The following is a 24822-nucleotide window of genomic DNA, read 5'->3' on the forward strand; positions in this document are numbered from 1 at the left end:
GAGTACAGCAGAAAATAAGGCAGACATAAGGACAGGACGGGTAGGAGGAAGTGGAGAAAGAGGACTGAGATCAATCCCTTTAAAGACACGGCAGGGTTCAGGTTACAACAGGTGCGATAATTCTGGCCTACAGTGGGCATTGCATCTTGTGAAGAGCAGGATAACAAGGTGAAGGCAGCACTTCATATTCTTAGGGGGTACAACACAATGTATGAATGGTTAGAGCAAGGATGGAAGAAACATTTTACTGTTATGAAGTCCTCAGAAATCTCAGCAGTGGATTTAGCTGTCCTTGGGGAAAGCTGGACTTTCCTAATAAAGGTGTCATCTATTTGAATAGACTTCACAAGTAAGTATTTATAGGCTAAACAGATGAAGACCATGCATGCATGGAGAGAGCAAGGGCTTTCAGTCTGTCTGGAGGAAACTGTACATAAATCAGTCTTGCTGCAGGAGGAAGCGATGACAAAGCGCAAAATCTGGGAATTGAAGTTAGACAAATTCAGTTTACAAATTACAGCATATATTTCAATAAAGAAAGAGATTCTTTATTGGAACAACATAGCTTTTCAATCACCAGCATTTTAAAATAAAATATTATCTGCATTAACTACAAAGAAATAAATTGGAATCCTGTGGCCTGTATTCTGTGGAGAGTTAGATTAGGTAATCATGGACCTTCTAGTTTTTAATATAGACAGTATGAGCTGTGCAGTAAACAACAAATACTGATAATTAAATGAAAATTTAAAAAATAAAAGGAAATAGTTTTGCTTAGTGTATGACCAGAGTGCAAAATTTACTGTCGTCTGATAAATCAGACCAAGAAATTAACATTCATCATTAAAAAAACCCAGGCTGTTAAAAAGAAAGGTATACAGAGGACTTAGGATCATAGAATGGTTTGGGTTGGGAGGGATCTTTAAGACCATCTTATTCCATCCCACTGCCCTGGACAGGGACACCTTCCACTAGCCCATGTTGCTTAAAGCCCCACCCAACCTGGGCTGGAACACTTTCAGGGATAGGGCAGCCACAGCTTCTGTGGGCAACCTGTGCCAGGGTCACACCACCTTCTGAGTGAAAAATGTCTTTCTTAAGACCAGTCCAAACCTACAGTCTTTCATTAAAACCATTGCCCCCACCCTGTCACTACAGATCTTGGTAAAAAGTCTCCCTTGATCTTTCTTACAAGAAATACTCCCTGTAAATACTTACTGTAAATACTCCCTGGAACCTGCGTTTTTCTGGGCTAAACAACCCCAGCTGTCTCAGCCTGCTGTCACAGGAGAGGTGCTCCAGTCCTGAGATAATTATCATGGCTGTTCTCTGGACCTTTCTCATGGATGCCATGTTCACCTCACAAGCCAGTCCTTTTCAATAACATTAATAGTCACGGAAATCTTCCCTAAAGTGTGCATTGTTCCACTACTGTTGAGATTTTTGCATCTTCCCCTGTGTTTGTCAGAGGGAGAACTCAATTAGATTGATCACACTTGTGGTTTACACAGGATTTAATGTACAAGACAGAGAGACTGAGAAGAAAGTCTAGGACATAAGCTAATAAATATAGCCTTATACATGTCTGGTTCTTTTGCTTGTATAGCTCAGCAAACAGAAACGGAAGTTTTCATCGTTTTTTAAGAGTTTGGTTATTGAACTGGACAAAGATCTGTATGGACCTGACAATCATCTTGTGGAGGTGAGAAGGCTGTGCACCCTTTGCATACAAACAAGTTACTGGCACACATAAATGCCTTGTGCCTGTTGCCTCCCTTGTTTAAGGGACCTTGCATTCAATTATCTCATTTAAGGTATTTTCAAAGTTTTCAAAATTCTGTTCTTCTTAAGAATGTTTGCTAAAGGAATCTACTCTAAAAACATAGATGATTTAGTGATGCTGTGCACATCTTAGAACAAAACGTATGAAAAGATGAAAATATTGTGCACATTTCTCCTAACAAGTAAAGTATGTTAACACCAGAGCAGATTCTGCACTAAAGCTGAATTGAAATTTTTGGTGGGGTGAGGAAGAGTTGTGGTTTGGTTTTGTTGTTGTCGGGTTTCTTTTTTAGATTGCCAGATCTTTGGAAATCTTGTACTTGTCTGATTCTGGCATGGTGTACTGCACAAGATGCACCTCCATGGATATCAGTGAAAAAAAGACCAACAATTTTGCTTTTCCCTTTGTTAGTGGCACAGAACTCCCACAACCCAGGAAACAGACGGCTTCCAGGTGAAGAGACCTGGGGATGTCAGTGTGCGATGCACGTTACTCCTCATGTTGGACTACCAGGTCAGTGCACTGCTTTTAGCCTGGAACATACAGCCACGGGGACCTAGTGCAACAGAGCAAATTCATCTTGTCACACACTCCAAAACCCAATATGCTTGTACTTGCAATGTCACATGGTCCACTGAAGTTAGAATTATACCAAACTGACATGTTCCCTCTATTTAAAATTTAAGGGGGACAAATCAAGTGAGTTTCTAATATAGTCTAGCAAAATATTTGTCTTGGCATTATGATAATTAGTATTTTTATTGCCCAGAAAAAATATGTATTTCCTCCTCTACCTTCTTAGAGAATAGTCAGATAAGTTGCATACAAGTTACATGTGTGGTTCTTTTAAAAAAATTCAGAGGACAAGCTTTTGCTAGTGGTACCTGAATTAGCTGTGTAGCTGTAGCAGCCTTACCTTGGCACAAACCACAGATACTGCAGTTGTGGAACTTACTAATCTGAAACCATCCCTGGAAGAAACGTTGCTGTCTTACGGAAACTATTAAGAGTGCACTGCTGTGAGTAGATGGGATCCCCCTTTTCAGTGACAGTTCAGGCTCAGATGCATTTTGGTGGTATAACTCAAAAACTTATTCTCTACCACCTTCTTTTGCCTCCAGGCAAACAGCATCTATTCAGGATATAGACACCATTTTATGTTAACAGAGACAAAATTTTATTAATTTTAGGGAGCATATGGGTGAACTGAAATACTGATAGAGGCAGTAAACATTTTTACTATTAAGACAATATAATGATGTTATGCTCACCATTATTATAAATTTATGCTTTAAAATAGATGTTCTGTTATCCTTAGGTCTTGATTTGTTATAAAGCTAGCTTTGGGTGACCTGCCACCCATCAGAGTAATCCTTGCTTAATAATGCGGTGAATGCTAAACCTGAGTATGAGTACACACTTGAGGAAGCATCAAATTCTGAATTACCCAAGGAATTGATGTTATAAGAGATGGAGAACAGGCAAGTTGCATTGTATCACTGACATCAGGAAAAGAAATAAAATCCTTTGAGTAGTTGTGGTTGGGTAAATGTTTTGGTGTGCGCCAGAATGGTGGGAATGTGCCTGAGTTCCAAGACAGTGTGTTGATGTGAGACAACAGTTATTAGCAACTGTGGAAGCATCATCCTGCCTTCCTTCTCCCTCTCTGTAGTTAACTTCCAGTAGTCCAGAGGAAGGGCTGTTCTTTTTCTTCTCTCATTGCCAGAAGTCAAATTTTGCATCAGTGTTGAAAGGGAAAATCCTTCCTCAGACTTTGTGCAAGTTTTATTATTTGAAGCATGTGCTACAGGTAGCCTATGGCACAGGTACAAGGTCCGTCTTCTAGAGCACTGATGGTGGGACACGAAAATACAAACTTACATTTTTGCAATCTCTGCCACTGAATGGGATGCTTCTCCTGAGGAACAGAGTCCCCCAGGAATTAAAGCTGAAACTTCTTACTTGTGTATCTGTCTGCTTTCCTCTGCATTGCCACCTCCTTGGCTTTTCATTCCAGCCTCCCCAGTTTAAACTGGACCCGCGGTTGGCCCGTCTGCTGGGGATCCACACGCAGACACGCTCGGCCATCATCCAGGCTCTCTGGCAGTACATCAAAACAAACAAGCTGCAAGACTCCCACGATAAGGAATACATTAACTGTGACAAGTACTTCCAGCAGGTAACTCTTTTTTGGACACAGCAGCTCTTTAGAAGCAAACTGTAACATCCAGTCACAAATTTGGGATGAATGAAAATGACTGATTTTTTTATTTTCCCTTAATGTTTTGTGGTATCCTCAGTACCGAATGGCTTTCAGCAGCCACTACAACTAATGCCATTAACACTCTCCATGTGCCAGTGTTGTTAAAACCCCCTACATCTGGTGTAGCACTCCCACAAAAGTTGTGGCCTTTCCAGGAAGGAGGACTTCTGTATTGATTTGACAAGTCTTTTTCCTCCATTGTATCCTTTTATACTAAGAAACATAAAATAATCTGCTGATTCTGATTGTCAAATCATATGTAGACCTGTTTTCTTCCCTTCTCTTTACCTGTTTATGAAGGAAGAAGACATGGAAGATATTACTAGAAAAGCTGTTTTTTCTTAAATCTTCTTCAGATAATGAAATACCATTAATGATCTGCATGATATTTTGGAGGTAACAAGTTAAGACTTTTTGTCTTTCACAATGACCTCTAGAATTAACCAAGAAGGCCAATTAAAAGCAACTCCACCATTTCTGTAAATATGATTATGGGGTTTTTTTTGAAAGGTAATGTTAACTGAGCTATCACTGTCTTACCTGGCTTCGTTTTTCAGGCTCACATGACTTATTTTGAAAGGAGTTGATAGTAGGGTTTGTGCCATACTTCTGTCTAAGGAAAGTACTGGCAGTCACAATGAATGAATAATGTTTTAACAAGCAGTGAAAGTAAATGTTGTGATGAAACTTGTCCTAGTTTTCTTTTTATTTTCTGTTGTTAATTTGCCCTACAACAGTTCCAAGTAGCCAATGCTTGAAGTAAACATGAAGACACCTTAGCACATTTGAAAATACAAAATGCAACAAAATAATTGTGAGATTCATGGGTATTTTCAGGAATATAGAACCAAAGTGATCAGGATGATATAGTCACTCACTTGTTTGTTTGGGTTTTGGTTTTTTGAGAAGTACAGCATACAGTCTTTTTCACAAACAGTGAAAACTCCATATTAAAACCATGTAAGAATTTTTGGCAAAGTGACAATTCTGTTAGTTCTCTTGATTAGTTTATTTGATTTCCATTCTTTATTTATCTCTAGCAAATTTAGGCTGAGTTTTGTTTCTGCCAGCCCAAAGAGGAAATGGGAAAGGCAAGGTGAAAAACATTCAAAAAATCATGAGCAGAAAGAAAAAGGTGAAAAAGGAGTAATTTTTTATATTTTGGTCAATAATTACAGTCCATCAACTAAAACTGGCAGGTAGCAAATTGAAAACAAACAAAAGGACTCAAGCATATTTAAATGTCAAAACTCCTTGCAACAGAACCTTGCAAATGCTAAAAGTGTATATAGGTTCCAAAAGTGACAAACCAGTGGATGAAAAATGTTGGGCTATTTTAAATGCAAAGCTGTGGAAATTGGGAGAGTTTTTTGGGGGAAGAACCAGTATATGTTTGTCCTGTTCTTACATTTTTCCTTTACTATCCACTTTTGGCCACTACCAAGGGCAGGATAATATGGTAGATTTGCAGCAGATCTTTTGTGTGACCCTCTACAGATGTACATACCTTATTTTTAGTAAGCAGGAGTGCTTTATCAATTTTATTTATTTTAACTTTCAGTTTAAGAACTTTGTTAGAATAAGAACTTGTTGAAGCTATCTTCTCCTCGTGCATCTCATTAGAGACTTATTTGCTCTTAGGTCTCCTTTGTCTTAGAACTCTGCAGGAATGCTATGACACCTGATGGTTTTCTTCTCATCCTCAGAAGATGAGTCAAGTGAAAGAGTTGGGAAGTAGCTGATTGCTTTTCTAGAAGACTGAATCTCACACCCTGCAAGAGCTGGCTAATCTGTAATAGTTTCATAAGAATTCAGTGCTTGCACAGATTTAAGTCATAAATGGGATTGTTTTGAGTATTTCTGTTTTCCTTAGGTCTCTGGCAAAGTTGATCTTAGCTGATCTTGCTTTCAGAACTGACGCAACTACGTAGGAATCTGAATCTCCTTACAATAAATGAAATATTTCATGATGAGTTTTTTTTGTTTTGTTTTCACTGTAATACTCTCAGGTTGAGAGATGAAGGTCAAAGGAATTGGGTTAGTAGTGCCTTCCAGTCTAATAATATTTCTGTAAATTCCTTAGTTTTAGCCACATAACTCCTGGAAAGAAAAGCGTTGTCCTGGCTGGAAGTGTGTGTATCACTCAGGGGATCAGTACATACTGCGCCAGTGTCTCTGGCATTCCCCTTGAGATACTGCTCTTCTCATTTGGTATGCCAGCTTTTCTGAGGGTTTTTTGGGTTGGTTGTTTGGTGGTTGTTTTTTTTTTTTTTGGGGGGGGGAGTGGTTTTTTGTTTGGGGTTTTTTTTTTGTGGTTTTTTGTTTGTTTGTTTGTTTGTTGTGGTTATGTCTAAGGGCACAAGACAGTACAGATTAAAAAAATATCACTGAATGAGTTACCTGACCCACCAGGATCACTGTAGCCAGAGAGGCTTTCAGAGCCAACTTAGTTTAGACCACTAACTCCACTTAGGCAGGAATGTGAGAAGCTTTCAGAAAATTCCACCCAGCCTTAGTTTCCAGCCTCCCATCCTCCTCTCACTAATGTGTGTCCTTGATCCCTTTTCCCTTCTTAAAGCTCGTGTCGCTCAGGCACACATCCATGTTAGGAGTTTGACATGAGTGTTGAGCCAGTGGTGACAGCAGATGGGATGGAGCTTGGTGTGGAGAGATTTTGGGTGGGAATTCCACAGTCATCTCTATCAAGTGTCAGAATTCAGAACTCAAATAAGGAGTGAGCTACAGACTCAGTAGGTTTTGTTACTTCTTGTTCTTCAGAAACTAGCTGGCTGAATTCCTGCATGCGCATGCAGGCAAGTCCAACACAGATTTTAGAGCTGATGAAGATGGATCCTTTTCTGTTTAAAAACAATGTTTACATCAGCAGGGAGATCTGAAATCCATGTGTTATAAGCAAAGGCAAGAAAAAATGTTCAAAGGTATTTCAAAAGCAATAGAACCTTGCAAATGGTTGCTAGAGCTGGCTCCTAGGTATTTCTGCTGCCAAATTCACTCAAGAAAACTGTGAATTTCAAAAGATACCCTATCTGAGGAACCAGAGCATCTAACTTTGTATGTCTATTCTACAACCTGAGAAGAGTCCTTTATTTTCAACCCTGCCTGAATCCTTTGTCTCTGGAGCTGCAAAGGTTGTTTCTGTTTATAGAGACATTACTATGAGTAGTGTATCTCTTCTGCCAGGTGAAAACAGTTTCCTTAAAAGGCATTTTGCATCTGCATAGACCAGAACATTTTTACAAATGCCTCCACGTAAGGGCACATTTAAAGGCAAATGTTAATATATAGAAAATTCAGGTTTGTTTTTTTTAAGGGGTGTTAAAATGGGGAACCTTTAGAGAAAAGTCTGTTTGCCTGTTCAAAGCATTAAAAATCACAGTAGGAAACAAAGGCTGTAATAATTATATTTCTGAAAACTCCAGGTGTAAAGGATGTTGTTTCTATATTCATAGCAATGCACTGCAATTGCTCACAGAAAATTTCCAAACTCTACATCTTTTAACCCTTTCCAGAATATTTATGGGTTTTTTCCCCCTGAATTCAGCAGAAGTTCATGGTGTGTTTTTTTGGGGGGTTGTCCTGTGCAGAGCCAGGAGTTGAACTCAGTGACCCTTGTGAGTCTCTTCCCACCCAGGATATTCTCTATGAGTCTATGATTCTATTTAGCTTCAGGACCATAGTAAAGAGAAAGTACCATAAACCATTGTGTGGAAAGGGAGGGACCCTCCCAAGAGGCTGTTCAGGCCTTAAAATTAAAAAAAAAAAAAAAAAAAAATCACATTGACTTTATTTTTCCATAATCCTAAAAAACCCACATATTGCTAGTTTTAAAATCCAGAAATGTTTTCTTGTATTTTTCTTTAACACAAAATATTGTAGGAAACGTTCCTTGGGTGAAAAAAGGCAAACTGTTTTTGTGTTTTCTCTGGTAAAAAATACAATCATTTTCTTTACAGTATGCTGCTGTAAACCCTCAGTAAGAGAGGGAGTATTTGCTTCTTGCCCATCATTGATACAGCTGATCCTCATGTCCCAATAACATGTCCTGTTCCCTCCAGCAGCTAAACCAAAAGTGAGACACCTGAAATTGTCATGATGATGCATATGTCTGCAAGCTCAGGTGAAAGTACAGGGACAGAAATGATTAAAACTTTATTCTGTGCAAAAAATCTGAATTACAGCTTTCAAAATCACCTTCTGTAATTGCCTCAGTTCCTTGTGAGCTGCAGATTTCTTACTTTCTCCTTTAACTGCAAGATAAGCTTTGGACAAACAACATTTGTTGTTTATTGTGTTCCAGATCTTTGACTGCCCACGGCTAAAGTTTTCTGAAATTCCTCAGAGACTCACTAACCTACTGCTGCCGCCAGACCCGATAGTGATAAACCACATCATCAGGTAAGCTGGCTGGTCAGCTCAGCACTGTCATGTACAAAACACTCACAGATAAAGTATAGAAACAGCTGCAGCAGCTGTAGGGACCAGAGTCCAGGTTTTATAATTTCCAGGTGAATACCTTGGACTTTGTTGTGTGTTTGTGCTATGTGTCATTCCAGTTTGTATAATTCTGAATTATTTTCATTAGCACAGCACCAATTTTTTAGCAGTATGAAAACCAGGTTTTATATTTACTAAAATACCATTGAGAGAATTGGTTGGACTTTTTTGCTGAGGAGAGAGGAATGAAAGTTTGAACCCACAGAAAGAGATTATGATTTCAAACACAGGGCCAGTCCATGCTGGGACTGGGTCAGATCTTTGACTGTTAGTCTTACCCTGAGAATGCCAAGGAGACAAGAGTTCTCCAGAGATTAACAGCAAAGAATGCCTGGATTCAGAGGAGGTCATTGTGACCAAGATACTGAGCTCTCATATCCTTGTCAAAACTGATGTCTTTGTGGCATAGCAAATGAAACACATCTTTCAGGTCTCTAGGGCTCTTCCTGCATGTGCCTTATTTAGGTGACAACTGTACATGGAGGAGGGGCATAAAGAGACTTCTGGGGATTGCAGCTTTACTGTTCAGATATTTCAGTCCTTTCCAAGTTTCTTTGTGGTCAGGGTCAAAACTCTGATTCTGGGTGTTTAAACATTACTATTACTTAAGATACTGATTTGGTTTCCTACAGAATATATGCAATATATTTTTAAGTAAATGTTTCTGAATTTGCTTAAAACTGGGCTCTTTATTTTAAATTTGTAACATACATGACAAGAAGTTTAAATATTACATAGGCTGTGGTACTGACAATGGTCTGAAATTAGGCATCAGGTAGGCACTGTGTCTGAGCGAAATCATCACATACTACCTTCACACAGGCCTGAGAAAGTGGCCTGGGAAATATTAAGGAGGAAACCAAAAACAATCCTTGGGAAGTGAGAAATGTTTACAAAAGGGTGTAGACTCTGAATAACCAAGCATGTTCTTGGTATTGAACTACTATATAAAAGTAGAATTTAGAAGAATAAAGTTGGCTCTCATTTTACCATCATATAGAGAGTCATATTGTTATTTCCTGCCATCTGAAAATCACAACAACAGTAGGCTATGAAAATAAAAATTGCTTTTTGATTCATTTGAATATGTCAAACAGAGTAATGAAAAAGCAGCTTAGTGGCTGTGCAGTTTGAGAGCTGTGTACGTACTGTCATTGGGCACGACTCAGTGACCTGTCTGATGGACCACAAAAAAGCTGAGGTCCTCAGAGATAGATAGTCATTGCTTAGAGAAAAATGACAAGGAACTGTTGATTGTGTTTCCAGAGGCAGAGAGTGACAAAAAGGTACTGGAGGAAATGGTTTTTGTCAGGTACCAGCTAAAGAATAGGTGTGTGTCACAAAGCTACAGCTTTGTGTCTAGCAGCATTCTCTGATACACTGTGTGTACCACACAGCACCTGACAACCTTAAACAGTACTTGCCTGAAAAGGTAAAAGGGAGAGAAAGACAGTATAACAAATGATGATGATGGTGGTGGTGGTGGTAGTGATGAACAAGATCCAACACTACAAGCGATACAGATGAAAACTATTGCTCACCACCAACTGACTGATGCCCAGCAATACCCTGAGCAGTGAACACGTGCCCCAGTTTACTGCCCAGTTTACTGATATGCCACATAGTTTGGAATATCCCTGTGGTCAGTTGGGTGTCCCAGCTGTGTTGCTTCCCAGCTCCTTGTGCACCCTCAGCCTCCTCGCTGGCAGGCAGTGTGAGGAGCTGAAAAGGTCTTGACATGCTGTAAGCAATGATCAGCGATAACAAAAATGTCTCTGTGGGACCAACTGTTTCCAGCACAAATTCACAACACAGCCCCATACCAGCTACTATGGAGAAAATTACCTCTATCCCAGCCAAAACCAGCACACTGCTACAGGGAACTTTTCATCCCTAGTGATCGAAAATATATGTGCTCTGAATTCAGATAAATCCTCAGGCCTGCCTTTTACAGGGAGATCAAGTAGATCACAATTTTTCATTCTAGTTTCAGAGCACATGCACAGAGACAAAAATGTAAAGTATTCTAAACTCATTCTAGAAATTATAAAAATATTGTAGAATCACTCTCTGGGCACCAACTACCAATCTTTTTCAAAAAAAAAAGCGAAGAAACTATGCAATGGGGTTGAAGTGGACATAAAGCAGGGATGAACAAAAGGTCCCTGATCTTGACAAATATTTTAAATACTAGGTAGACTCAGATATACAGAATGAAATCAAAAATATAGATTCTGTAGTGATCTCTGATCCACACGATACTGAATGCATCAAATTTAAAACAGGTAGAAGTCAAATCTTACCTGAGCTCAAGCTAGAAGTGGAGATTTTCTGGAGTTGCACTCCTAGTTGCAGCTGACACACCTGAAGTCAGAGGTAAAAAGAATAACCTGTGTGGGATTTCCATTTCTACAAAGAGGCAAGACATCTTCCATACTATTAAAGAACACAAGCAGACTGCAAATCATAGCCCTCCACTATTCTTCTATTACAAACAGGTTATCTCTGGCTTCCCCCTTTTTGACTTCCCTCATGATTTTTTACAAACCAATTCCTTATAGGGAGTGAATAACCCTAACCCATGCTGCAGTGAGTTTTTGTTGCCTCTCACCCTAATCTCATGCACCTCCAAGGGGAGGCTGGCCCTGTCTGTGCTTCACCAGTCCCATATGGCTGTTGCACTCTCCCAGGCCATCTCCTTTTCCCTTTTCTTCTCCAGGCTGGAGAGGCTCTTGCAGCTTCTCTTGGCAGGTCTGTGCTCCAGCCCCCAACATCCTAGTGAGCCTCTGCGGACCTCGCTCCAGAGTGTCACATCTTTGTGATCCTGTGGCCACCAGTCCAGATCCAGTTTCACCAGTGTGGCGTAGGGAGGAAGAGCCTCTTTCCTGGGCTTGATGGCAACACCTGTGCCAATAGAGCTCCTTTTGCAGCTGACCTTTCCTGTGGCTGCCTTACGCCACAGACTCCTTCTGCACTTGTTGTCTGTGCATCAGGGTGCCCGAGTCCTCTGCTGCCAACCTGTTTTCTGCCCTGCCCATGCCCTCCTGTCCCCCTGCACGGTGTCATTCTATCCCAGCAGCAGAGCTCTTGCTGTGCTGCACTTCACCGTGCTGAAGGGCCGCGCTGTTTCTGCGGCCTGTCAGGGCCCCTCTGCACAGCCCTGCTGCCCTGACTGACCTGGGCTCAGGACCCTGGAGGCCTGAGGACAGGACTCAGCCAGGAGCAACGGAGCCAAAGACAACATGGAGCCTTCTCTGTGGCTTCTGACGTGAGCGGCAGAACCAGACCCAGACCTGGGTTTTTCCTTAGCTTTCCTTCTGCTGCTGCACTTCTTGCAGGCAGCTACAGTATCACAGATTCTCAGAATGTTTGAGGTTGGAAGGATCTCTGGAAATCATCTTGTCAAATGCCCTCACCTGCTCAATCAGGGCCACCTGTAGCAGGTTGGCCACAGCCACGTCCAGATGGCTTTGAAGTGTCTCCAACATGGGAGACTCTGGGCTGGGGGAACAGGAGAAGGACTTTGAGGGTCTTACTGCAACTTGTGCTATTGTTTGGTCACCCTTACAGTAAAAACATGTTTCCTGGTGTTCAGATGGAGCCTCCTGTGTTTCAGTTTCTACCAACTGCCTCTTGGCCTGTCACTGGGTACCCCTGAAATGATCCGGGCTCTATCTTCTTTAAATCCTCCCTTCAAGTTTCTGTAAGTTCTCTCCCCACCAGCCTCGTATTTTCTAGGCTGTATAGTCCCAGACCTCTCAGCCTTTCCTTAACTGGAAATCAAGTTCTAATGCCTTGATCTAATGGACCTTTGCAAAATTCACTCCAGTAGCTCCATATATCTCTTGCACTGGGAAGCCCGGCACTGAACGCAGTACTAGAGGTATATTCTCATTGGTCTTGAGAATAGAGAAGAATCACCTTTCTCCATCTACTCCTAAAAGCAATTCCATCCCTGGAAGCTCTTCTGCTCCCCCAAGTTCTGTCAAGCTCAATTAGATCCTGAGCAGTTTTTTTACCACATACTGCAGATGCACACAACCCATACATTTCACAGGTAGGGTTGAGAAGCCAGCATTTTTATATTGCAAGTGACAGTGACTGAAGTCTGATTTACCAACTACTGCACTGAGGACTGTTTTCTTGGTAAGAAACTTTAGTCTAACAGTAAAGTAAATGTTAAGTCTAAACACTGACAAACTAAATAGAAATTTAGGACAGGACAAGCCAAAGAATGATACTGTTATTTAGTGTAACAGGTCTCAGGAGGATGTTGGAAGTTAAATTTGATGGTCTGGACAAAAGCTCCAGCTCAAAAGTCTTTGAAATCTGACTAAAAAAATATGAGAGAATATACTAGAATATGAAAATATATAAAGATACCCTGTTCTTAAACTTTTTTCACAGCATTTGCAACAGGCTTTATTGAAGAGTGAATTCTGGGCTGGATGGAAATCCATTCTGATTCATGGCAGTTCTCATGATCTTGTGTTATACTCTCCATAGTGTTGACCCCAACGATCAGAAGAAGACGGCTTGTTATGACATAGATGTAGAAGTTGAAGACCCATTAAAGGGCCAGATGAGTAGTTTTCTTCTCTCAACAGCTAACCAACAGGAGATAACAGCATTGGATAACAAGGTATTAGCCCAAGAGTAAAGTATCCCATGGTACATGTACTCATTATGTAGCTTCACATGTGTTTGGTGTCATGTGTCAAAGACAGTGAAGTTGTGAGACTGGGACTTGTTAAGGGCACGTGCTTTCAAGGGATGTATCAGCCAAATGCAGCGGGAATACATCAGGGCGATGGCATTCCCACTTAGGATTTGACATAAGGCCCAACGTGGTTGTTGAGGTGACAGTTTCACAGGTGGTGTACCAAGTCCCCTGACACCTGAGACCCACCTGAACTGTATGACTAACTTTTTATTGAGAGGTCTTGATATCTTGCTAAATTGCTAAGCCAAAGCTAGGAGAATTTCATACTCAGCTGTGGCTTTTGTATTCATAACTGCAGAATGTCTCTCTGCATTAGATAGAAATACAGAACATGCATGGCAGGAAGATCACTTGGAGCACTGTGGCAGTTTTAAGTGTTAGTGGAAGAGGATCATGTGCACTTCAAATAATAATATCTGTCTTAAGGCAGTGGTGGGGTTTGCAGGCTGTTTTAGGGGTTCATGGCCTAGGGGCTGTTAGTCAGTTCTGGCATGTGTCCATGGCTGTTTTGGATCAGTAAGGGATAAACAAAAATGCCTTCTCAGAGCAAGGCCCAGGTTCTCTTTCTTTACTGCTAATACAAACAGTATGTCAAACTCTGGTCTTCATGCATTTTCTGGTCTGGGCACCAGCAGTGCAATAGATTCTGGTAACTGTTGCAGCATCTTTGCTGTCACTGCTCTTGAGGACCGTCCTTTTCAGCTGTTCAGTCAGTTGGTCCCCAGCCTATATAAGCTCACAAGCAGTATGCAAAGGGTGATCCTGTTTCCAGTGCTGCTCACTTTTCCCCTGTCTATGTCACCTCTTTTTTTAATATTTGCTACAGCACAGGGCAAGCTGTGATCAGTGAAGTTACCGAGGTCACCACTGGGTGAATGGGCATGAGCTGCTCCTGTTACACTCTGTGCATTGCATTGCTGTGCTGCCATGGAGTCCCCTCCTGGGAATTCAGCGCACACCAATGGAGTTCACTCAGCTTTTTCCCAAAGATGGAATGATTTTAAGTTGACAGCAGCTCTCTTCTCTTAATGTACCTTGCAGTACCTACACTAGGAGCCTTGATGACATAACCAGATCAAGGGATGATTATTTTCTCCCACATGCTTGGTCACCTTAGCTGTTTTGGCAAAAGAGATGAATACATGAAACTAAACAAGATAGGTTTACTATTTCAAACTAGAATATTAGAGGAATGGGGTAGCAAAAGTTTGCTTTTGTGTGTGACTATGTGCAAATGATTCATAAACTGTCTTTCTCCTATTCATACTTGATATTATCCATCATAGGATCTTGACTCCTCTTCAGTCTTCATTCTTCTATGCTAGTTAATATTTCTGCCATAATATTTCTAAAAATACGAATCATTTTCTATAAACTTTCCATACTCATGATTTCTCATTGTTCACACTCTTCTTTTTGCAACCATCATGACTTTTACAGGGTTTCTCTTAAAAAGTCTAGAAGTCATGGCTATTCATTTGACATGGACTCGTTCAGGAAACTGCTAGAGTTTTTAAGGATTACAGTAGGATATTGAAGATGTGATGATGATGGAAACCAGGGGAATAACTGCTTTCTTGCACTGGACACTGCTCTACTGCATATTTACGTAGCACCTTTCCTCAAAGATCCCAGTCTTGGCAGGAAGAGTGATTCTACACAGGAAATTATTCCATTGTGCAGTGACATGGCTTAGTTCTGCATGCCATGCAGGAGTTCAGTGCAGGAAGTGAAGGAGAATCCTGTACATACTTGTATTGCAGAAGTACTGGTGAAACCAAAAGGTAGTGGCAGGATTGCATTAAATTTGCTGCTTTTTGAATTGAAAAAGCCCTAGGAAGGGCTGCACAAGTCTGTGGTGTAGAATTGTCACCTTTGTATGTTACCAGGAGTACAAAGATAGTAACAGAGCTGACCTAATGGTCACTGGAGCATGGGAGAAATTAAAGAATATCTGCTTTGTTTTTTTTTTCTGTCAGATTCATGAGACAATTGAGTCCATAAATCAGCTAAAAATACAACGTGATTTTATGCTGAGTTTCTCTAAGGATCCCAAAGGATACATCCAAGACCTTCTCCGGTCCCAAAGTAGGGATCTTAAGGTGAGCTAAGGTTTGAAAAAGATTGAATAGTGGAACCAGAATGGAAGAATTTTATCTAAATGTACACAGAGTATAGCCAAACATCTAGGATGGATAATTGAGGGAAGACACACAATGAGTGGACTACTGCAATCCCAGAGTAGACAGTATGCAGGAAAGATAGTTTAGGTTGTATTCCAGTTCCCGTGGAACAGTGGTGTTTCATGGGAGTGGTAGGTCAATTTGTGGCCAGACAAGAACTTCGAAATGCAGGGCTTTGTTGATGTATTCTGTAAATTCAAAGCTATGTAAAACTCAGCAGCAGCATCCTACAGTACAAGAACACAATTTGGGTGTTGATTCATAATTTTATCTTATCAGCTGTCCTTGAGCTTATCTTTGAGAGATACAAGAAACAGAATGTAAAGAAGTTCAGTTGTTTGCCAGCAAAAATTAATAATTTGTTTCTCATAAAGTTTCACATTTTCTGTCTTCAACTGACATGCCTCAAAATCAGTTGTATTATTGAATCCATCAAATTATTTTAATGAAATCATTGTGTCTTTCTTATATAAATGCCTACTGTTAACTGAATAGTCTTCCAAAAACTGTACTGTTAATATTATGGTTATTATTATCTATATTGCATTCAAAGGGCACACCGAAAGTATGTGTAAATAAAGCAGACTTTGATTTGAGGAACTTACAAACAAAGGTGTTGTGGAGCTTCTCTAGCTACATACATGGAATAGTTGTTCAGAGTTTTCCCTGACTGACAACTAGTCCCATAAGAGGCTTTTCTATTAATGTTCTGCCCTGCTGGCATCAGAGTTGTGATTCCATGACATGCTTTGCAAAATATAACAATAACTATATTTACTGGTGATTCTGTGATGCTGGAGACATAGTCATCAGAATTCTATTTTTGTAAAATGGTTCCAACGCCCCCGCTGCCCGGTCCCTGGAAGCAGATTGGACAGGGCTTGGAGCATCTGATTAGTGGAAGGTTTCCCTGCCCATGGCAGGGGGTGGAATGAGATGAGTTTAAAGGTCCCTTCCAACACAAAGCATTTGACAAGTCTGTGATCCTGTTTTGGGGAAGTAAGCACACATTGTCCATTTGCTTTGGGCTTTGAGAACAGTTCTGACTGTTTTTATGTTTAATGTAGATAAATTTTCACTCTGGGTAAATCTGAAAGTTTTTCTATGTGGTAGAAGACCTATGGTGTAAAGTGATTTTATTTTTGTCACAGGTGATGACTGATGTGGTTGGAAACCCAGAGGAGGAACGCAGAGCTGAATTTTATCACGAGCCATGGTCTCAAGAAGCTGTGAGCAGATATTTCTACTGCAAGGTATGAAAGAAATATCCACACTGCTGACTTACAAATGTATCTCCTGCCGTTGAACAATGTAATCTGCTAAACTGTACAGTGTGTCTTTTTCTTTCAGATCCAGCAGCGCCGACAGGAATTGGAACAATCTTTGGGAGTGCGTAACACATAAGTAGTGCTCACAAGATTCCATTGGCATCATGACCACCAAACCAGTGGACTTCTCAGTGTTACTTAGCTCACTGTTACACATGGACCTGCTTCCTGACTGGATGAGAATGTGCCATCAACACACCAGTCAGAACACCAGCTTTAGAGTGACCCTTGAAAATCTTGTCCAGGACGGGTGTCTCAAACCATTCCAAGCCAGAGACAGCACCATACAAGTGTCAGTGTGAAAGAAGACTAAAGGTTCACTCATCAACGCACATCGTTAAGTTATAGTGGAAAGTTAGACACTACACAGCAAATCCTAATGGGCTATGCTTAGAATCATGGGTGGCACCGATAGGGGAGGTTGAGATAGGTGTTCTAGGAGACTACAGATTTAGAGAAATAAATGCAGTTCTTACCCTAAGGTACCAAATAGTCTCAAACAGCAACTTATCTGGAGTTAGACATGATAGTCTTTCTTATAGCTATGGAATGCTTTATATTCCTGAATAGAGTTTTTATTTCAGCCAGACCAATACAAGAAGCTATCTCACCATCTGAAAGAAAAACTAGGAGCATTTGCATCCTGGAATGCAGAGCCCACCTGGAAGAAAGACATATAGTCAGACCATCTCTTCTGCAGATGCAAATCATTTCTCTTCCCCTTGTCCTGGCAGTGAAAGGTAGATTGCATCACATATCACTAGATGGGTATGATCCATCTGTACACTGCACTGAGAGAAAGAGAATCATCCCTGGGATAAGAGCTTCTTATGCATCCCTAATATCAGTGGTATTGGCAACAAATGAGGCATTCTGAGAAAACTAAAATAACGCAATGGTGCTTTGCTGGTGCCTGCCTTTAACACAGCAGATATTAACAATAAGTATATATGTAAAATACCAGATCATTTAAGTGTTTCTCTGTGTGCCATAAGGGTTCATCACTGAAAAGTACTTCCTAATTCTTGGTGTAGAATCCAAGAAGCTTAACTTCATGTCACATGGTAGTTTTTTCTTTACTTCAAGATTTTAACAGAGTCCCTGGATTGGTCTCACATTTTGATCATAGGTGAACTGCCTCTTACTATGAATTATTTAGTTGTCCCATACATGATATGTGCTGGTTATTTTGGATGCTTTTGATTTATAAAGCACTATCAGCCTTAAATAGCACAGAGAACATATCCTTTGCAAATCATCTTCTTTGTAAATGAACAACAAATTCAGACAATGGGAATTTACAGAACAATTACTTGGAAGCAGGGACATCTTCCTTATATCCTTCTGCTCCTCATTTTTGGTAGTGCACAGATGAGTTGTAATTAAAGGCCCAACATGATTTCTAGTCCAAACAGCAGCTGCCAAAGTATAACTGTCCATTTGATGTGGCACTCAAAATCCTCTTCTAGGTTACTCCTTTTCACCTCCTTTCTTTCACTTGCTTGGAAAGAGAATCAAATTCACATGTGGTTATGGAAGGAAGGCAGCTCTTCTGAATAAATGCATTTTTTCTCTAGTATTGTGTTTTCTGCTGTCTTTGCCAATTTCTCTCTTATTTTAACTTAAAAGTTTCTTCTGTTCATTCACAGAAGAGATAGTGTTCTCTTTACCCCTTTATTTAACATCTTTAATAGTGCCATAGCTTTTCATCCATCCATTGTGTTCAGAGATGTCTTGGAAATTTTACTCTTGATTGAATTTACATGGTGGCAGTACTCTCACACGAAATCTGTTGGTGTGAGAAGAAGTATGGCGGTACCTCATTGTCTGAGGCCTTTTACTGGGAATGGCTTGATTTGGAATTTTTCCCTTTCGTGTTAAAACCTCTTTTCACAGTGAAATGTGCAATCCTGCAGTCTTAAACTGGTTATGCTGAGGGGCTGTGAGGTTGCCGCAGTGATTGACTTGAAATGGTACTTAGTTTAGGACTCCACTAACTGGACTACAAGCAAGCATTACAAGGAAAAAACAGTGGGGGTCATCTACTGTGCTTCCGTATTTGTTATGCTGCTGTGTCCATTGTGTGCATGCTGCTCAGTGTATAAAACTCTTGTCTGTATGTGGCAAACAGAGCAGCTACATTCAGGGGCTATGCTCAGTCTGCAGGAATAAGAAATGCAGAGAAAAGTATGCAAGGATATGAGAGGGGCATGAGACTGAGATAGATGCCTGCAGAATGTCAGGGAATTTGGGGGTTTGAGAGCCTTCCTGTCAAAGTGGCAGATATTTGAGAGCAATAATCAGTCATTTGCCACAGCTGACAACATACTGGAGTCCAGCCTGTTTTTAGAGCCTCTGCAGAATTAATTGGATGGACCTGGTTCCAAGTCTCTTTCAGAGCAAATTAACAAAACTAATGTAGTGTTGGTGCCAGTGTTCACAACTGCATCACTGAAAGCTGAAGCTCTGTTAAGCAGCAATGTTATACTGAAATGGGTGTGTGCATGAATCAGCCACTGAAGATGGCACTGGAGGAGTCCAGAATCTAAATTCTTGTATGCCACTGTCTATAAAAAAAGACTGGTCACTACCAGTGAGTCTTAGGAATAGCTATCAAATGTCTTTCCTTTGGTTAAACTGGGGTTTGAGATTCTGGTGCCTTTTTCCTGTGTTCAGGAGCTGTTTGGGTCTTTTACTGAAGACAGAGAAAAATTTTGTCCTTTGTTCCATAGGCACAAGCAAGCTAAGAGCTTGCTTGTTTGCAAAACAAAGAAAAATTTTATTTGAGGAGAAATAATGGAGCAACACAGGAAGCAGCCTAGACCAAGTGTTGGGTGAACATTGAAAATGAAAGGTAGTGGTACTGAACAGGCAGGTAATTATGGCAGACTGCGAATGAGGAATTTATTTTAAGTTCAGGATGGTTGTGGTTTTGTGTCTATAAAAGATGACAAGAAGATGTTTTGGGGTCTTCAGTTGCCACAGTACAATAAAAATCTATGCATACTGCAAAAAAACATTCTGTGCATAGAAGTAGTTCATGTATAGATGATAATATAGATAGTTAGAAAATATAGCATCCAACTAGGAAACGATTCAACAGAATTCTGGAGTACCAGTAGGAGGGAAATGTACCTTGGAGCAGAAGTGTTGACGTGGCAGGTTAGAAACAGGTTTTTTTAGTCTTCTGGGTTGTTGGCTATGAGGCAGGAATTAGATCAAATGTTTCTTAGAGACTAAAGGGAAGCAAATGTTCAGTTGTGGAATAAAGAGAACAATACAACAGTGGGAAAGGAAATAAAATGGAGTAGAGTGCCACTGAAGCACCAGTAAGACACAGCACAAGATAACATGCAAAGTACTCCTGGAATACACAGGAGTCCGTGTATTCTGTGTGCGTGTGTGTATGCGGACAGAGAGCATGTGGGAGAGACACTCAGTCGGTGTGCAGCCTGGGCAGTGGGGGGCGAGCACAGAACCAAAAGTTTTGCAAATAACTTTTGAGACACACTGTCAAAGCATTTTCACCGTTACCAGCAGGGATTCGGTTGTTCAACATAGCAGGGTTGGTTTTGTGTGGAGAACTTAAGAAGTGAAGAACCAGAAACTAAGAAATGGCTGGGAACACCCATTGATTCCACAGTTGCAAGGAAAGCATGTGCAATTTAGCATTAGATTAGCCTCTATCAAGCCAGCTCACCAGCACTGCCACAGCTCCTGAAAAACCAAGAGGGTCTAGCAGCTAGTCAAACCTGACAACTTGAAAGCAGTGGTCAGTTTTGAGGCTGAGACTGAAATCCTGGGAAAGGGCTCCTGCAGAAATGACTCTGAAGAGGACTCAGAGAGGAAATGGGGGCAACTAGCTCAACGAACAGGAGTTTCCATTTGTCCAGTTTTAACTGTCAGTAGCTTCTCTGGAATATTTCAAACAAAAGCATGACTCTTCTACACTAAATTTTGCCTGCTGAGGAATATTTTTCATTTTTGTCTTTTTTTAATTTTTCATGCTCAGACTCTCCAGGGAAGTTCCCCATTACCCACACTTGAAATGCTGCATTTGACAAAATGTTCTCAATCCCATAACAAGCATATGATTTGTTCAGCCTAACACCCATCAGAGGTCCTATGGACCTGCCTCAGCTCCTACCTCTGATTCCTTGGCAGCACTTTCAGTGAGACTGAGACTGGGAGAGCTGCGAAACAAAGAGAGAGTTGGAATCATCCCAGCCAAAATGCAATTAAGCTACATTTCATGTAAGTTTAAACAGCAACAAAATATAATTCCTGCTGAACAGGAAAAAATACTTAGTAGGCAGATAAATTCCTAATCGATTACTCTTAAAAACATCCCTGATTCACAAGGATTGTTCTGTGTGAACTTTCTACCCACTTGTGTTTTGTGTTCTAACATCTTGTGTTAACTCACTGCCACATGCAGTCAACTAACAGCAGGCAGACTTCTCAGCTTTAACACACGTACCTGTTGAAGCTGCCATACCGGATTTTAAATTTGTACACATGCCTGCCAGCATGAAGAAATCTTGTTTCGGGCAATGGATAAGTGAATGGTTTCAACGTCATCTGTCTCTCTCCCTGAACGCCAGACTAGGAAAGCACGAGAGTCAAAGGTTAATTATGAAAATCCCTCATCATGTAATCTTTTCATATGACAGAACGAGATTACATGCAGTTTTTCTTCCAGGGGACATTTGCACAGAGAACTCTCCTACCAGCCAGCAAAGGGCTGATCTGAATGCCCGCTTCAATAGCGCCGTGTTTTTGAGCAGGATGCGAGCACAGACCTGGAGCAGACGGCCACCCCGCCTTCAGCCCCGCAGCTGTCTCTGCCGAGGTCCCGGAGCCTTCCCGGCCCCGCCTCCGCCAGCCCAGGCCCCTCCGCAGAGCCCCGTGGGGCCCGCGACCCGCACCGGATGCGAGGGAGGCCCGGCTGCCGCCGATCCCGGCCAGCGCCGGGGTCCGGCCCGCAAGAGCTCCTTGCTCCTCACCGCCACCGCCGCCTCCTCCCGGTGCCCCCGCGGTGAGGCGGAGAGCCCTGGCCCGCTGAAGCACGGCCGGGCCCCGCTGCGGACCCCGGCCAGCGCCCGGCCTGCCAGACGCGAGATGCCGCCGCCCTCCCAGGGTCGGGGGCAGCCCGCAAGGCCTCCGGACAGCTCCGGCCGCCCTCCGCTCCACGCCCACCGGCCCCGCCGCGCACACCAAGCCGTCGCCTCCGGCGGGGCCGGCCCGGGGCTGCGGACCGAGAGGAGCCGAGCGGCGCTCAGCCGAGCGCAGCCGAACCGAGGCAAGCGGAGCCGAACCAAGGCGAGCGGAGCCGAACCAAGGCGAGCCTAGGCGAGCCCAGCCTAATCCCGGCCGAGCCCAGTTGAGCCCAGCTGCAGGTGGGGAGGGGGGACGTGGCCCAGAGCGGGGCCGCAGCTCGGCAGCCCCTTTCCTCTGCGGGGCAGCGGGGCGGGACGTGCTGGTGGCGGGTGCTGGAGTTGGCCGGGCGGGGCTGCTGAGGTGGCGTCTCAGGTGAGGCTGAGGCTGCAGGAGGCACTGGACCTGCCGTGAGAGGGGCTAGCGGCCCATCCTTGGCCGCTACAGCACCTCTTTCTTTTCTATTTCTGACGCACACAGCTCCCTGCTCCACCTCTGCTGCAGCCCCTGTTGTCCGTCCTTCATATAGCTGGAACATTTTTTATAGTGCATCTCCTTAAGAAAGACTGGAGTTGAAAGATCTTCCCTTTTCCCACAGTGTTAATGTGCAGGGACTGATCCTTCGCCGTTCACTCAGTGAGATGAAATCCAGTTCCTATAAGCAGCTGCATGATGGTGCCCCTCAGCATTGGTAAAGACATTATATGGAGAATAATTCAGCAGCTGCAGAACAATTTTGAATTGATTTTCACTCTTTTAGTTTAAAGAAAAAAGCTAAATAAGCGTAGGGAGTCAGGATGTAAATTGATTTCGTGCACAAGCAGAAAATTAATAACTACAGGAAATGATGTTCAAGCAAGCAGATAACACCGTGGAAAACACAGCTTCACTAACAACTCTAACCTTCACCAACAACACTGAGCCCAGCATTCTGGGTGCATCTCAGCAAGAAGGGCTGCATCCTGTTTGAACTGCTCTTCAAGAGCAAATGGGAGGCTCTAAGTTGGTTCTACAGTAGAACAGCATCCTCGGGAATCCTACTGCACTGCTGCCAGATAGTCACCTCAAAAGCTGGAATCCAGTTTCTTTTTTTGTTTAAATTAAGTGTCTTAGCACTGCTGTGCTTCCTGATATCCCCTGGTCATACCTGGAGCACTGTATGTACCTCCCCCTCTTAACCATACTAGAGAAAATGCTGAGGGGGAAGGCTGACAGGTGTTCATCAAGTCTAATCCACAGCCACCTTTAGGGATGTATGCCTGTCTTTCCAATATTTTCATGTCCAAGAACACCAATACATTTTATACACTATGTTCTTGTGCTCAATATTTCATTGATAGGAATAAATGAGGGGAAAAAAATCCCATTATCATATGATTTCTTGCAGCTGTACTATATAGAACTGAGATATTTCATATGTGCCATGCAAAACTATTCAATTGAATGCCTAAGATGCTTAAGCACTTAGGAATTTTATTCCATTTTGTGTTTCAAAACAATTCCAGTAAACAACTTCAAATATTTTTGGTTTATGTAAAACACACGGTAAGCTCTTAAGGTGAGTTTTGGGTACAGCAGGTTGTTTGAGATTGCTTTTTTTGTGACAGTGACATGGCAATGCTCTCTGGTGAGCAATTAGAATATCTCTGAGTCCTGGCTGCTTCTGAGGAGAATCTGTGCCAAGGCAGGGGAAGGTACTTAGGCATTCTGAATATTTATTTGTGTATGCTCTGAAAAATGTATTAAATCATCCTGAACGTAATACCTGAAAAACAGTGAATATTGCAAATGTGATAATTTAATGGTGTGATCGTATTTTTAATTAAAAAAAATAGGTTTTCTGTATTTTTAGGGGATTATTGTGAATTTCTTCTAGGCAGGTAATAACACCTTGCTCTGCCTTGGTAAAAAACTGTTCTTCAGTCAGTTTTGCTTTTGTGGGCCTACTGTGTTAGAGAAATAGTTTGTTTCTTTTCAATATTTGTCAGATCACCCAAAAATTTTGCTTCTGTCTCCTGGTGTTACATATCTAGATGTGACTTGTTTGAATGTGTTACCAACAATTTTTCTGGTTTATCTTTCCTTTCTGCAGGATTTCTATGGGGGGAAAAAGCCTCAGATGAAGAATGCTTGAAGATCTACCAGAAACATTTCAACGTTGGGCAGAAATGCTCAGACAGAAACTACTGTCGTATCAAAGGCAGGCAGGTAATTACTATAATTTCTGTCTGAGAGGTAAATTCATTCAGGTAAGGCTCTTAATTTCTTGTGTTTGTAATTTTTCAGTATGTGCTGAAAAGACCAAGAATTATGTCATTGTCTTAATCCATATCATAATCCACAATCAAAATACTAAAATATATGCAGCAGACTAGAGACAACTATTCAGAAGTTAGAAGTGAAACTGGACCTTTGCAAATATTTGTTCTTGTACTATATGCACCTCAGAAATTGGATACATTAAAATTATATTTTAGCAACAGTACAGTATTGTAATTTGCTGTATTCACAGAACACATAAAAACAATTGACAAATAGATTTTCCAATACATTTTGGTATTTGATAAAGGTCTATGTTATATATGCAAGAATATAAATTTTAATTATGTTAATGACATTATGTATCACAATTATTTTATTTTGAGGAGTAATTGATTAAAATTGTAATTTATCAGGGGTTTTACAGTCAGGAGCTGTAATTTAACCAGAAATGTGATAATTACAGATAGATCCCAAGCTGCATGTTATCAGCTTATTGTTAGTTTTCTTTAAATAGCAGATTATAAAACATGCTTGGCTTGTTATATATTGCCATTCAAAATATCCTAGTATTAAATATAGATAGTAATGTTATTATTGTCACACTATGC

The 24822-nt window shown here is 41.4% G+C and overlaps 1 protein-coding gene across 5 annotated transcripts in view; it reads left to right on the forward strand.

Moving 5' to 3' along the window:
- Positions 1-18371, forward strand: part of SMARCD3 (SWI/SNF related, matrix associated, actin dependent regulator of chromatin, subfamily d, member 3) — a 73676-nt gene extending 55305 nt beyond the window's left edge. For all 5 annotated transcript variants that reach the window (XM_063418565.1, XM_063418583.1, XM_063418557.1 and 2 more), the window contains 8 exons: positions 1607-1702; positions 2195-2296; positions 3801-3962; positions 8365-8462; positions 13068-13203; positions 15264-15386; positions 16619-16720; positions 16818-18371. In XM_063418565.1, coding sequence (XP_063274635.1) covers positions 1607-1702; positions 2195-2296; positions 3801-3962; positions 8365-8462; positions 13068-13203; positions 15264-15386; positions 16619-16720; positions 16818-16871 — 873 coding nt within the window. In that variant the 3' untranslated portion in view covers positions 16872-18371. The remainder of the gene's footprint in view (positions 1-1606; positions 1703-2194; positions 2297-3800; positions 3963-8364; positions 8463-13067; positions 13204-15263; positions 15387-16618; positions 16721-16817) is intronic.
- Positions 18372-24822: the final 6451 nt, after the last annotated feature.

This window comes from Prinia subflava, chromosome 1, assembly GCF_021018805.1.
Source record: "Prinia subflava isolate CZ2003 ecotype Zambia chromosome 1, Cam_Psub_1.2, whole genome shotgun sequence".
NCBI lineage: Eukaryota > Metazoa > Chordata > Aves > Passeriformes > Cisticolidae > Prinia > Prinia subflava.